Source organism: Nematolebias whitei, chromosome 10 (genome assembly GCF_014905685.2).
Source record: "Nematolebias whitei isolate Nwh7 chromosome 10, NemWhi1, whole genome shotgun sequence".
Taxonomy (NCBI): domain Eukaryota; kingdom Metazoa; phylum Chordata; class Actinopteri; order Cyprinodontiformes; family Rivulidae; genus Nematolebias; species Nematolebias whitei.
This window is the reverse complement of record NC_056507.1, coordinates 26,759,563-26,773,741: the sequence shown is the minus strand read 5'-3', so window position 1 is coordinate 26,773,741 and position 14,179 is coordinate 26,759,563. Positions and strand designations below refer to the sequence as shown.

General features: G+C 39.5%; 1 protein-coding gene across 1 annotated transcript in view; it reads right to left on the bottom strand.

Annotated features, from left to right (window-relative positions):
• rasgrf1 (Ras protein specific guanine nucleotide releasing factor 1) overlaps positions 1-14,179 on the bottom strand; it is a 42,318-nt gene that overhangs the window by 915 nt on the left and 27,224 nt on the right. Inside the window, exons 15-26 of the mRNA XM_037682889.1 lie at positions 10,195-10,565; positions 9,984-10,103; positions 8,856-9,026; positions 8,594-8,700; positions 7,952-8,064; positions 7,426-7,486; positions 3,934-4,037; positions 3,757-3,841; positions 3,482-3,679; positions 3,310-3,389; positions 3,094-3,211; positions 2,938-3,006 (exon numbers count right to left, since the gene is read on the bottom strand). Coding sequence (XP_037538817.1) covers positions 2,938-3,006; positions 3,094-3,211; positions 3,310-3,389; positions 3,482-3,679; positions 3,757-3,841; positions 3,934-4,037; positions 7,426-7,486; positions 7,952-8,064; positions 8,594-8,700; positions 8,856-9,026; positions 9,984-10,103; positions 10,195-10,565 — 1,597 coding nt within the window. The remainder of the gene's footprint in view (positions 1-2,937; positions 3,007-3,093; positions 3,212-3,309; positions 3,390-3,481; positions 3,680-3,756; positions 3,842-3,933; positions 4,038-7,425; positions 7,487-7,951; positions 8,065-8,593; positions 8,701-8,855; positions 9,027-9,983; positions 10,104-10,194; positions 10,566-14,179) is intronic.

Below are 14,179 nucleotides of genomic sequence, written 5' to 3'. Positions count from 1 at the left end.
GGGGGGGGTGAGCAGGAGCAGAGTTTCTTGTTTCCATAACATCCAAGGAGAAATTGAGATAGTCAGCCTTTCAAGACCAGAGCCAGATTCAGATTTCAACATTGTTTTGGGTCATGCCGAGCTCGTTAATTTCCTCGTCTGCCTTTACAGTCTCGCTAGTACATCTCAAGGTGACTCCAAACAGCCAAACTGTGATTACTTACGCCCAAGTCGGGCTTACAACTTCTCCAAGATCTATTCCTTCCAAACGTCTGCGAACACTGCTAGAAGTTCCACAGTCCTGCTTGCTCAGCTCTGATACAGGTCCACAGATACTTCGCACAGAGTCTGAGTGTTGTCAAGCCTGGCACACACATTCCAGACAGTTTAAACAGCTGCTGACATTTCCAAATTTGTCGATAATCCAGATTTCCACTGACTCCAAAAAGCAGAATCCAGTTATCATGAATCCAGTTATGTTTCCGAGGTAAGAGGGCTCTCCTTCACCCTGTCTTCTTGTTGAGGAAATTTGATCAATTGTGTTGAGAGACAGCTGAACAAATACATAGTTTACAATTCGGAAGGTATGCAAAAAGGGGCTCTGAAAAAGGTTCAGAGACAAAGAGCAAAGCAGAGACGGAGAGAGGGAAGAAGAGCAACCGTCTTCGTTGAGGGCAATTCAGAGAAACAAAAGTGCACTAAGTGTATACACATGAAGCCCGGTCACAATGATCTGCAAAGTGCTGCATTGTCTTCTTGCTTTTTATGACCCTACCAGCTTGACAACGTTTCAGTGAGTGGCCTCGAAGCCAGCTGCAGTCTCACATGGGCCTCCTGGCCTTCACAGGTACAGTTCATGGGCAGGATGAGAGTGCTTTGGCAGACAACTTGGTTGTTTGCTTTAAGGGAAAGAACACTAGTAATAAAATATCCATAACTCCATAACCTCTGACCAAAATTCTCCCGTTTATGGAATGTTTATTATTCTCTGACAACCATACTTCTAAAGTAATCCACCTCAACTTCTGCATTACTCACTTGATCCCTTCAGTAAATTAGACCCAACTAGTTGATGTATAAACAGGGATCTCTTGTGGTTTCTTTTAGTTTATGCATCGGGATAGAAAACAGGTGTGGAGTAATTTACAGGTTGCAAAATAATTAAACCTCAAAAACCACATCAGTGGACATCTCTCTCATCAGGGCCCTTTTTGACCAATGTCCTGTTTTGAATCTAACAAGGTTGAGTCAGGTCCTCCGGACGGATTTGTCTTTGTTGAAACGTTTCATCTTTTATCCAGAAGACTTCTTCAGTCTGAGGAGCTACAACAAACAGTCTCGCAAATAGCACCTTCTCATAGTAGATCAACTGGTTGATCTGGATGGTCTGACTGGTTGATCCACCATGAGAAGGTGTTATGTATAAGACTGTTTGTTGAATCTCTTCAGACTGAATAAGTATTTTGGATAAAAGACAAAGTGTTTCAATAAAGAAGAATCCATCCAGAGGACCTGACTTAATCTTGTGAGATTTATACCTGGATTATGGAGCATGCATCAGGATGTCCTGTTCTCAAGTTTAATTGTTGCTTTCGTTGATGGATGGGGACTTTCATCATGTTTGTTCCAGGCTTTAAAAGGTCCAAAGCTTTACTGCGTCTTCTGAATCGATGTTGTCATAACCAGAACTCAGGATTTTAACAGTTTATGCTACATTTGTTCCTCTTCAGGATCAGATCACACCAGTTAACCTTTGGTTCCCAAATCCTGTCTTTGGCATAATTTTGTTGTCTTCTTTATTTTTTTTTATCTCTTTTGATTGACACTGTATTCTAACATGGAGAAGCTATCACCCAATCTCTCATGATTTGTCTTTTAGTTCTGTTTTAACCCACAAGTGTCAACATCTAATAAATGGGTTTAATGTTTACACATAAAGATTTAGGACATCTTTATCTTTTTGTGTCGTAAAGAGTGATCAATCATATCCTCTGCTAAATAAATGAATAAAAGAAGCATTAAAGCTGTTTACTTTGACTCTTAGATAATTTATTACAGCTGCTGTTTAAACATTTTAGGGTCATTTTACCAATTCAGAAACCCTCTTACGATGAAAAAAAAAAAAGTTCAAGGATAAAGTTTAAATCCCACTATTTGGTGGGTGTCATGCATCAGTTTCCTGCTCCTAAATCCTAATATTGTTGTTTTTATTTGTATTTATTCTGTTCAAAACCAAATTATTTTATTGATTGTTTCTGAATTGAAGCGAATTGGTGTTGTTTTTTCGTTTTCTCCTTCATTGATATTTTTGTATTAATTGATTTGTGGTTTTACCCTTTGCAACTTTTATGCTACACTTAAATTGTGTAAAAAGTGCACTAAAATAGTTTTACTTGCTGATCATCACAAGACGATTACATTTCCTTATTCTGCAGGTCAGCTAATTATGACTTTTTTGCAACAATATTAATTAATAATATTAATTTAAACATTTTTAAAAGGCATGAAAATTAGGGCTTTTAAGAATTTTAGGAAAAAACATCAAATTCTGAATATTTTGTGGTCCCAACTAGTGTAGACTTTGTTCAGTCTTGCAGTCTATTGTGTTTATTTTGTCATCCCAAAAGTTATGACACAAATATAAAAAATTTAACATAATGTACAAAAACACTGATATTTTCTTAAATATTTTATTGTGAACCAGTATAAAGCTTGCCCCCCTTGCTTTAAATATGCATAAAAAGAAAACTGGTGTTTGTCTAAAGCAACTTAAACATGTTCAAAATGCTGAGAAGGGTCACTGATACATGCAGCTTCATCCATTTAATCATCTATTTGTTAAATTATTCATTCATTTAATGTTTCTATCTTGATATGTTCAGAGCACCTATCTTACATTAATATAACTCGTTTAATGACACACTTAGTTTTAAGATGTAAAAACTCAGAATGAGTTACCTTTGGTTGCAGGTCAATCTTGTATGCCGTTTGTTGAAACTGCCTTATTTCTCTGATGATGTGAGAAATCTAAAAAAAAAGGGAGAACCGCAATGTTATCTTCTGAGAGCAGAACATTTTTATTTTTATTAAATAAAAGTTCACCCAACACCTCACCATCCTCATCTTTGAGAAGTTAACCAAGTTGTCTTCTGTGTAGTTTGGCGTTCCCTCCTCAATGAAAGCCAGGTCCGTGAGGTACATCCCCAGATATGGCACACAGGGAGGGTCGCAGCTGATTAGGGAGACAAAAACGTGTTAATCATCCACATTTATGATGCGTCTTCTTCTGTAATGTTCCTCTTCGAAATCCTGCCTGTTAAATAAACTCACTTTTTCAAAGCCTCTCTCAGGTTTTTGAACCTCCCCTCTGATGAAACCAGCTTTTGCAGTTTGTCAATCAGTGCTCTCGTCTGGAAAAGCAATAAAATATAAACACATCTTAAAGTCAATACTGTAAACCTTGATAGAAAATAACTGATCTGGTGTCCACAGAGACAGGCACCTGCTTGGAAATCTTGAGCCAGGTCTTCTTGAGGCGGAAAACAGAGCTGCGGTTCAGAGAGGACGTGATTTCGAGCACGGCGTTGTAGTTGTGCAGGCAGCGGCAGATGTCAGCCACGGCAACCCATTTTTCTATAACTGTTACCCGAGTGGCCGTGTCATCGCAACGAAGGATCTCCGTGGCAATCAAGTTGCTTATCTTGGAGATGGAAAAGAAAGACAAGCTATTTTAACTTGACATTTTAATTTTTGTCTATTTTTTTCAATGTAACTTACATCATTGAAGTGCTTAGTTGTTCTCATGATGTATGGAGTTTTCTCATTTTTGTCGTTTTTCATCCAACCCTGACCAAAGAATTCCCTGGAAAGTGAAAAAAGAAATACAAAGGACTGACTTGAAGTGTTGCTGTGTATGTTCTTTGATGCGTACTGTTGAGATGTGCTGCCACTCACTCGTATGGCATGACTTTAAACACCAGGTGGTCCAGCAAAGTGAGCTGCTCCGCGATTTCTAAGGCAGAGTGGCTCTCGAATGGATCAGCCTTCCCTGCTCCAGCCTATGAAATACAAAATTGCCCAATAATTAGGTGAACAAAACATCAGCACAGATGTTGAATTCATTTCACTTGGGCCTTAATGAACCAAAGCACCAAAACAAAATAACTTTTGGTACTTTTGGGTCATAAGCAACTTAAAAATAGTCAAGGTAGTGTGTCAGTTCAGGCTGTTCTTATGAAAAAGTAAACAATAATAAAACACATAGTTTTGTGCAGATTATTCACTCATTTATAATGCTGAATGTATCACCAGCTCATATTACACACTACAAACAAAAAGTGATTATTCAATAAAATGGACATGCATGTTTTTGAACTTGGAAGTAAATCAAAGTACAGCAGTCCCTCGTTTATCGCGGGGGATCGGTACCCTGAAGCCCCATGATAAGTGAAAATAGGTGCTGGTCATAAAATTAGAATATCATGAAAAAGTTGATTTATTTCAGTAATTCCATTCAAAAAGTGAAAACTTGTATAATATATTCATTCATTATACACAGACTGATATATTTCAAATGTTTATTTCTTTTAATGTTGATGATTATAATTGACAACTAATGAAAACCCCAAATAGAAATCATGGAGGGGTCTGAAATGTTCATCTTAGGTGCATGTCCACTGTGAGAGAATAATCTAAAAATTATAAAAAAAAAATCTGGAAATCACAATGTATGATTATTTTAATCAATTTATTTGTGTGTTACTGCTGCAAATAAGTATTTGAACACCTGCCAATCAGCAACAATTCTGGTCCTCAAAGACCTGTTAGTCCATCTCTAAAAAGTCCACCTCCACTCCACTTATTATTCTATATTAGAAGCACCTGTTTGAGGTCGTTAGCTGCATAAAGACACCTGTCCACCACACACAATCAGTATGGCAGTAGTGCAACATTGATGGATGCAAGCTGCCGTTAAAAACCAAAGAAGAAGAAGAAGACACACAATCAGTAAGACTCCAACTACTAACATGGCTAAGACCAAAGAGCTGTCCAAAGACACCAGAGACAAAATTGTAGACCTCCACAAGGCTGGAAAGGGCTACGGGGCAATTGCCAAGCAGCTTGGTGAAAAAAGATCAACTGTTGGAGCAATTATTAGAAAATGGAAGAAACTAAACATGACTGTCAATCTCCCTCAGACTGGGGCTCCATGCAAGATCTCACCTCGTGGCGTATCAATGATCCTAAGAAAGGTGAGGAATCAGTCCAGAACTACACGGGAGGAGCTGGTCCATGACCTGAAGAGAGCTGGCACCACTGGTTCCAAGGTTACTGTGGGTAATACACTAAGACGTCATAGTTTAAAATCATGCATGACATGGAAGGTTCCCCTGCTTAAATCAGCACACGTCCAGGCCCGTCTTAAGTTTGACCATGACCATTTGGATGATCCAGAGGAGTCATGGGAGAAAGTTCTGTGGTCAGATGAGACCAAAATACAAGTTGTTGGTCTTAAATCCACTCGCTGTGTTTGGAGGATGAAGAATGATGAGTACCATACCAAATACACCATCCCTACTGTGAAGCATGGGGGTGGAAGCATCATGCTTTGGGGGTGTTTCTCTGCACATGGGACAGGACGACTGCACTGTATTAAGGAGAGGATGACCGGGGCCATGTATTGTGAGAAGTTGGGGAACAACCTCCTTCCCTCAGTTAGAGCATTGAAGATGGGTCGTGCTGGGTCTTCCAACATGATAATGACCCGAAGCACGCAGCCAGGAGAACCAAGGAGTGGCTCCGTAAGAAACATATCAAGGTTCTGGAGTGGCCTAGCCAGTCTCCAGACCTAAACCCTATAGAAAATATTTGAAGGGAGCTCAAACTCAGTGTTTCTCAGCGACAGCCCAGAAACCTGGCTGATCTAGAAAAGATCTGTGTGGAGGAATGGGCCAAAATCTCTGCTGCAGTGTGAGCACACCTGGAGAAAAACTACAGGAAACCTTTGACCTCTGTACCTGCAAACTAAGGCTACTGTACCAAATATTAACATTGATTTTCACAGGTGTTCAAATACTTATTTGCAGCAGTAACACACAAATAAATTATTACAAAATCATACATTGTGATTTACAGATTTATTTTTTTTAGATTATGTCTCACAGTGGACATGCATCTAAGATGAAAATTTCAGACCCCTCCATGATTTCTTAGTGGGAGGACTTGCAAAGTCACAGAATGTTTAAATACTTATTTTCCTCACCATATATATATATATATATATATATATATATATATATATATATACACACAAAGGTGTTTTAAACCTTTCCCACACTTGCAATATTCTAAATAATGTTTCTAAACTCTAAATGCTCTAAAGGAGCACAGAATGTCATGTTTTCAACTCTCTGCCTCCGACTGCACTCTTGGCTACACCCACATCTTCGCTCTGCACGGATCTCTGTGCAGAGCGGTGATCAGCTGATCAGCTGCAGGAGGAAGCTTCTCTCCTGGCTGTGGACTGCACACAGTAGCTAAATCATTTAAATTAATTAATTTTAAATAAAAAATCCTTGCCGATCGTGCAGCTCGTCCATCAGTTGTATGTCATGTCCAATCTTACTTTGAAAAACCGCGATTGAGCGAGTCCACTAAAAACGAACTGCGAAGTAGCGAGGGACTACTGTACCTGAATAAAACATGTAAACTTTACTAAGAAAGATGTGAGCAGCTCAGAATCAAAGCTGAAACCTTTTTATAAGAGGTGACAGTTCTAACTACTGCATGGCTGCAGTCAGCTGTTATTTATCTGGTTTACTTATGGTATTTCCCCCCTCTGGTGTCCTGCATGACATGTGAAGTACTTTTTAAGGCTTTATGCTGATTAAATAAAACTGGTTTATCAATAAAAAAAGAGAAAACTTTTTTATTTTTATGTGGCTGTATATGGTAGATTTAAAGACATGTCACAGTCAGTGAGATAAAAGTAAATTGTGAAGAAAACAAGTTGCAGTTCTATGTCAAAGAGAAAATTATGAACTGTTTTGGACATGAACTGATATTTGGTGCTCTGGCTGACATGAAAAAAACCTAGGTATCAAAACCGTTAACTCATTTTAAGACACTTTCATTGACAACCATGAGAGAAAACAATGAAATGTTCTGTATAAGAACAGTTTGAATGAGTAATTTTATTTTCTAATAACCATGTGAACATCTGTGGTTCTTTTGGTTGCACGCTTCTTCTGGTTTGGCCACAGCGAGCAAACTCATAAAATATTTGCCAAGAGTTTTACACCTGTCAGGTTTCTGATGCAACCTGGGCTCAAACCTGCAGCCGCAGGATAAGAAGACCGCTGCGCTGAACGCAGAGGCACTGCAGCCTCAAGGAGTCAACAAAACTGAGGGAGTACAAAAAATATTGAATGCAAAAACATCACTCACCAGTTGTGTTACATCTTCCATGGTGATCTGGTTGTCACCATGATCTTCCTGAGTTAAAGTCCTGGCAGACAGGAGAAATAAAGAAATGTCAAATTCTGGAAGATGAATGTTCCAGTGAGCGAGCTGGAACTTAACTCTGATCTTTTTTTAAATTATTATTAAAGCGCTAAAACGCATAATGAGAGCTTCATAAGTTCACAGTTAAAACTGAGACTAGTGTTGACGTGTTTGACGTGTTTGACATGATGGACGAATGAACAACATATGTTAGAAATAGAAAAACAATGAAATAAAAAAATAATAATAAAAGAAGAAAACAGATAATCACGACGATTAAGAACAGGCGTTTCAGAAGAACATCCCAATTCACACTGAATAATTATCTCAATAGCAAAAATCAGTAGATTTCAACTCTGCTTTGGTTAGTGTCCCATGAACAGATCTGGGTGAATTGTGATCTAAGACAGAAAATTGTTCACTGATTGAACTTATTTTAATCCCACAGTCAAGTAGCACACGACAATACCTGATGATGTTTGCAGCAGCCTTTCTCTCCTGCGTCAGCAGCTCGGGGTCGTGCATCACTTCCTCCAGGAAAGCAATAACTTTTGTCTTCAGCTCATTGTTGCTGTCAAAGTCCTGAAGTTGCACACAAACAGGTGACTTATTAAATGATGATACTGATCACAATTACACAAATTTATCTTAACATTAGTTGCGCTCAATTTGTTTCAAGCTTTAATATTTTTCTTCGTCTTGATGCTTTGCTAATGGTTAAAATAAAACACCTCCCAAAACAGTCTCTCTGCTACGTTTGTATCATTTAAAGGACAACACAACATTTTTCTCGTTTGTCTTATTCTGTTCAAATATTTTAAAGTTTAGCTCTGTTTCAGCATCTCAGTCATTATGAATTAAACTGAACGTAGCCATTAAATAAACTGAAAGATTTACGTTTGGAATACACATGGAGAATGCATTAAAATATAAAAGCCCAGTATTCATTGCATTCCTTTGCTATATTGATATTAGGATATTGCAAAACACTGTTTAAATATCTTGTGCAACAATTATTGTTAAGATTTATATATCTAAACAAAAGCAGAGTAAAAACCAACAGCAGATCTGGGCTTGGGTTTGAAACAGTGTCTCTAAACTGAATGTATACCGGAGAGTGTTTGGACACCCAGTGCCTCAGTACGTTCAAGACTCTGTTGGTCGCTGCTCGTCTGATCACAAACTCTTTGTCTCCATTTCTCTGATCTGTTGGAAAACCTGCAGGCGACAAAGGATCAAATGTTTGGCAGAAAGCAAAACAAAATTAAAGAATCCAAATGAAATCAATTTGTACATTTTTGCAGCTTGGTTAAAAAGAACTCCCAGTACAGCTGTAGTGTAGCTGGTTTTGGATCCTGGGTATGTGTGTGTACCTGTGCTGGCAAGGGACATCCGTCGATACTTTTCCTTGGTTGGTGTTCCCTCGTTGGCTCCAGCTGTGGCGATGGCAAAGGCGGAGGCAGCAGATAGAGCGCTGCGGTTGTTGTCGAGCTCTCGACACGAGGACATGACCATGCCATTGTTGTAGGAAAACAAAGAAAACTCTACAGGGAAGAGAATATTTATCAAAGCTGGATCATTTTCTGTATGACTCAAAGTTTCACTTGCAAGCCTCACACTCAGACTATGGTCATTTAGACCATTACAAGATAAGAACAAAAATTGTTGTATAACTACTTTTAATAAAATGCATTCAACCCTTTAACTAAATGCATTTTTAGGTTTAACTGAATGTGCACATGCAGAATGCAGAGTGAGCCTGCTTTCTAACACAAGCCTCCACTAGGGAGCACTAGAGCCCAACACATCAGTTTCCCTCCAGACTCTCCTCTTCAAGAGCCTTTGATATTTAAGATGGTTGCAGCTAAATATAGCCACCGAATATCAGCATAACAGTGAAATCAACAGATTCGCCGCTCTCTGCTGTCTCTGAATCCTGGGAACACGGATCACAAGCAGATACAAATGTGTCATCCTGAGCAACAGGTTCACGCAATCTGCATGTTACTGTGCAGCTTTTGCCATGAAAGGCATTTTCATGCAAAGATGTAGAAGGCAAAAATAATCTGGGCTCTGGTGAAACAGCCTCATTACTGGAGGCGGCAGGGAAAACACGCTCTTGATGTAGTTGCTATGACACAAGTTTTCTTAACACCTACTGTAGCCAAGCTTTGGTTTCCCCCACAAGCTCATAAACATGGACACATAGACATATAAAGCTTCTACTGTTGCACAGTGGCTGTTTTTTCCTTTGGTTAACATACTGGACATCACAACCATTAGCTAATTAAGAGGCTTGGGTTTTCTGAAAGAAGATAATTTCCAACCTAAAGTTATGCTTTAGTGAGAAATAACTGTTTGCAGGTGAACTTGAATTGTATTGAGAGCTCTCTGCAGGGAGCCTTGGATACAGGTGGCACGTCAGTGTGCAGCCTACATGCTTGGTTATCAAACACTTGACTCGTGATTATATCACCCTTCACATTTAGGACACCATGTACCTGAGGAGTTTTTGCATTTGACGTTTTTTGGCGTGGTGGGAGATTTCGTCGGAGACGACTCTGCATCGCAGTCATCACTCTGATTTTGATCGTTGTCACTTTCTTCTCGCACTGAGAGATCTGCATCACAAGAGGAAGTAGAGAAAAGCTGGGTCACTCAAGACATTTTTAATCACAGCAAATAGACTTTTGCCTGGGATTGTTGATCTACCTTGTTTGCACATGGACGTGTCCTCCACCTTGTCCTTTTTGTCCTCGCCCTCATCAGAGATCTTGCTCGTGATAGGGCTGGACACGTAGAGCTTGTTGATGTCCAATGTGGTCTTGCTGAATGGGGACATTGAGGAGTACATGCTTGCATAGCCATTTGAGGAGCAGCTGAGGGCAGCCAGGTCAAGAGCTTTGCCCCCAGTGATGATGGGGATGTTGAGGGAGAGCTTGCGGCGCCGGTTGGGGGACGAGTTCTTGGCAATCGCCAGAGGAGGAGGGGAGGAAAACTTTCTGCTGGCCCTGGGAGAGCTGGGAGTCTCCCCATATAGGAGTTTACTGTTTTGACTGCTGGCAAAGAACAGCTCCAGGGACCTGCAGAAAGTGAATTATATACATGTGACGTTAGCACAAAGAAAGATGTTACTTTGATATTTCAAAAATATATATAATATTTTTAGAAAAAGCTTAGCTGAACAAACAACACCTCCTGAATAATTCATGCAACACGTGAAATCAGTGCTGTTTTTCCTGCAGCGGTGTCTCGACGTTTTAGAGCAGGATACAGACTGCAGCGTTTTGGTAAACCTCTCCCACTCCCTGCCACCCTCCTGCCGACCTCACGGGTTCCCATAAATAGCGCAGCGAGTGATAGTGCGCATGGCCACTGCTGACACAAGCAGCCAAGTGTAGGTGTCTCGCAGTGACATTACAAGCGCCGTGGGAAAGCATACTGCAGGGCGTGGACGCAGGGAGCTCTCCCTGATCTGATCCCTATTGCTGGGTTCTCACTTTGGGCCTGTGGTGCAGTGAGTTAGCCCACAACGCAACACTCTGTCTATATTTCACACTATGGATCTTTTGCAAAAAAGGAAAACAGGAAAGGAGGGGAGGGTGGGGTCCTGCAGCACTGAGGTTGGTTGCCATAGAGCGATGCATCTCAGTTTAGATGCTTCAAACTAGAACAGAAGGAACTGAACCAAATTAATGCCATAAACCAGTGAAAATATAAAGAAATTAACACGTATGCACTGACACGCAGTCACACTAAACACAGATTATCTGCTACTTCCTCATTTAAAACACATAAAGCTTTAAATTATTTTGTGAATTTAAGGCATTCATACATATTTACGAAGTTTGACCTTAGATCTTGATTTTGTTATTTGACGTTTACCTTTAATTTTTAGGATCAGAAGAGACGTGCAAGATCGCTCAGTACAACTATTTAATATATGACTTGAATGCACAGTTCAGGTCCTTTGAAGTGGGGCTCTGTGACATGTTATAAGGAATAAATATCTCACCTGTTGTGGATAGGTCTTTGAAAGACCTCAGTTTGGAGAAATCAAGTTTAATTCTGACTAGACCGTTGAGCTAACAGCACTTCCTGTGCACTACAATCTGTGCCCTCATTTACCCATTCACATAGCACTTTACTAGATTTCTATAAAGAATAATCAGAGCTTTTGATCACATTCATATTTCATATTTAATTTCCTCCAGTTATTTAACAGTCAACAATGGTGTACCACAAGGCTCAGTCTTAGGACCCACCCTCTTTACAATCTACATAGGTAATGCAGATCAGAGCATCCCTAATGCATCCTTAAATTTCTATGCTGATGACACAGTTGTTTATTGTCGAGCTAAAACAGTTGCTAAGGTTTTCCACTTTTTGCAGTCCATCTTTGACATCATCCAGTCAGATTTGTTCCGTCTCAAATTTGTCCTAAATGCAAATAAAACCAAAGGGATGCTTTGTTTCAAACAGGAAGTCAGTCCCATCAGTTCTTTCTCTGATTTTATCCTCAAATGGTGTTCCTATTGAGTTTGTCGATTCCTGCAAATATTTGGGTATCTTGGTCGACTCGCATCTCTCTTTTAAGCTCCACATGGAACACCTAATAAAGAAACTGAAAGTTAAACTGGGTTTCTTTTTCAGAAATAGATCCTGTCTAACTTTGAATGCTAGGAAATGCCTTGTATCTGTGACTTTCCTTTTCTCCATTCACTACGGTGACATTATCTATATGAATGCTCCTACAAGCACCCTGCAGATGCTGGATGCTGTCTATCGCGGCGCGCTAAGATTCATAACTGGTGTAGTGAGTCACGTGGGTACGTGTCACTAGTTGTAGTATGACAATATATCCCCGTTTATATGCATACTATATTCACGAGTTCCTCATCTTTCTGACTGTAATGTCGTGCATTGAATTTTAACAGAAATGCGAACGAGAGACGTTATTATCTTTGACCCATCAAAATGAATGGAGTCATTTATTTTCAGAATCAAAGTTTAACATCAAACATTTACATTAATTTGGCAAAATATGAAAATAATAACAGACAGTTTCACAAATAATGAACTTCAAATCACTCGGCGGTGATTTGAGGACTTTGCTTCAGATATTTCTAAAATATCTGTACTAGTTTTGTGAGAGAGAGAAGAGTTTAAGATGAAATGGAGATTATCTTACAGAGAACTATGTGAGGGAATTTATATCTGTTGACCAGAACGTGCACGCTTCATCAGATTTCAGCTCGCTTCCGGTACACTTTAGTCGAAGAAGAGACCGTTACCTTGTTGATGATAGATCAGCTCGATAGAGAGTCCTCCAGACCTTTCAGCGTCTCCGTTGAGAGCTGCTGAAATCCTTAGATAGTCGTGCGTGGGTTGTTCAAACAGAAGTTATAATTCCAACGTCTCTGACTCTCCTGAATTCTCGAATTCTCTTCCATTCACTTCACCATTCTTCATGAATTCCCCATGAATTCTAACAAATTCTCCTCAGAACTCCTTGAGAACTACTTGAGAACTACATGAGAACCGCTCCAGAACTTCAGAACTTCAGAACTCTTCATTGTCTAAGTCTCTCAGTCTCTTAGACTCTTCAGACTTTTCAAACTCCACAGAAAACTCTCTGGAAACTCTCTTCAGCTCCAACACTCTCAGAACCGGGAAGTTGTCACATTTTAAATGAGTTTACTTCCGGGTTTACTTTAGAGCTTTCTGATTCGTGGAGGGACCAGAAAGAGGTGTGGTTTTTGACGTAAGGTATTATCAAAAGTCGAGGTCAGGGAATGAATTTGTTTTCAACATACAGAAAAGATTATTGCAGAAAGCAGACTTCGTGGAGTCTCTATTCTGATTATCTTCTCAAATAGTTAAACATGACATTTCTTCTTCAGTAAACATTTAGTTGACCGAAGCTTCAACTTTCACATACTTACGACTTGGCTCATTTCAGACAGAAAATCAAGAAATGCATATTCAGGTGATTTCTTCTTTGAATGAGGAATAAAAATCATTACTTACTGTTTATGTAAAATAAAAATGAGTAGTTCTTTTCAACCTGTAAGCATTGAGTGAAACTAACACAATTTGATTATCAAAACATTTGTAAGACAGTAATGATTATAGAGGATTGTCTTTTCTGCTTGATTAATTCAAGAAAGAAAGTCATCAGATGGCTCAGACTTATTCAGATCAATGAAAATAACAGTCTCTGTCCATCTGGTAGATTTGAGGTCATCAGGGTCAGATAAGGGTCAGATCATCAGGTCATCAGGTTCACTACACTGGCTGTAACCGTACCCATCACTGCACCCTGTATTTACTGGTTAACTGGACATCATTAACTTCACGCAGACTCTCCCAGTCATACATTTTCATCTTTAAATCACTTCTTGGTTTGCTGCCTTCATACATCTCCTCCAACGTGCGCTCTCAGGACATTATTACCTGCAGTGTCCCCTCAGTGCGGACTGAACTAGGCAAAAGGGCCTTCTCCTACTCCGCTCCTGTTTCCTGGAATATTTTGCAAAAAGATCTGAAGCTCTCGACCATGACCTCTTATAAGCGGCTTCAAACGTCTGTTAAGTTCATGGGAAAAACCAATGCAGGCATGTTCCTGTTTTTAGTTTTCTACACCACCTCGTAATTTAGTTGTTTTCTCGCTATTTTTTCCTTTTGAATGTCCTTT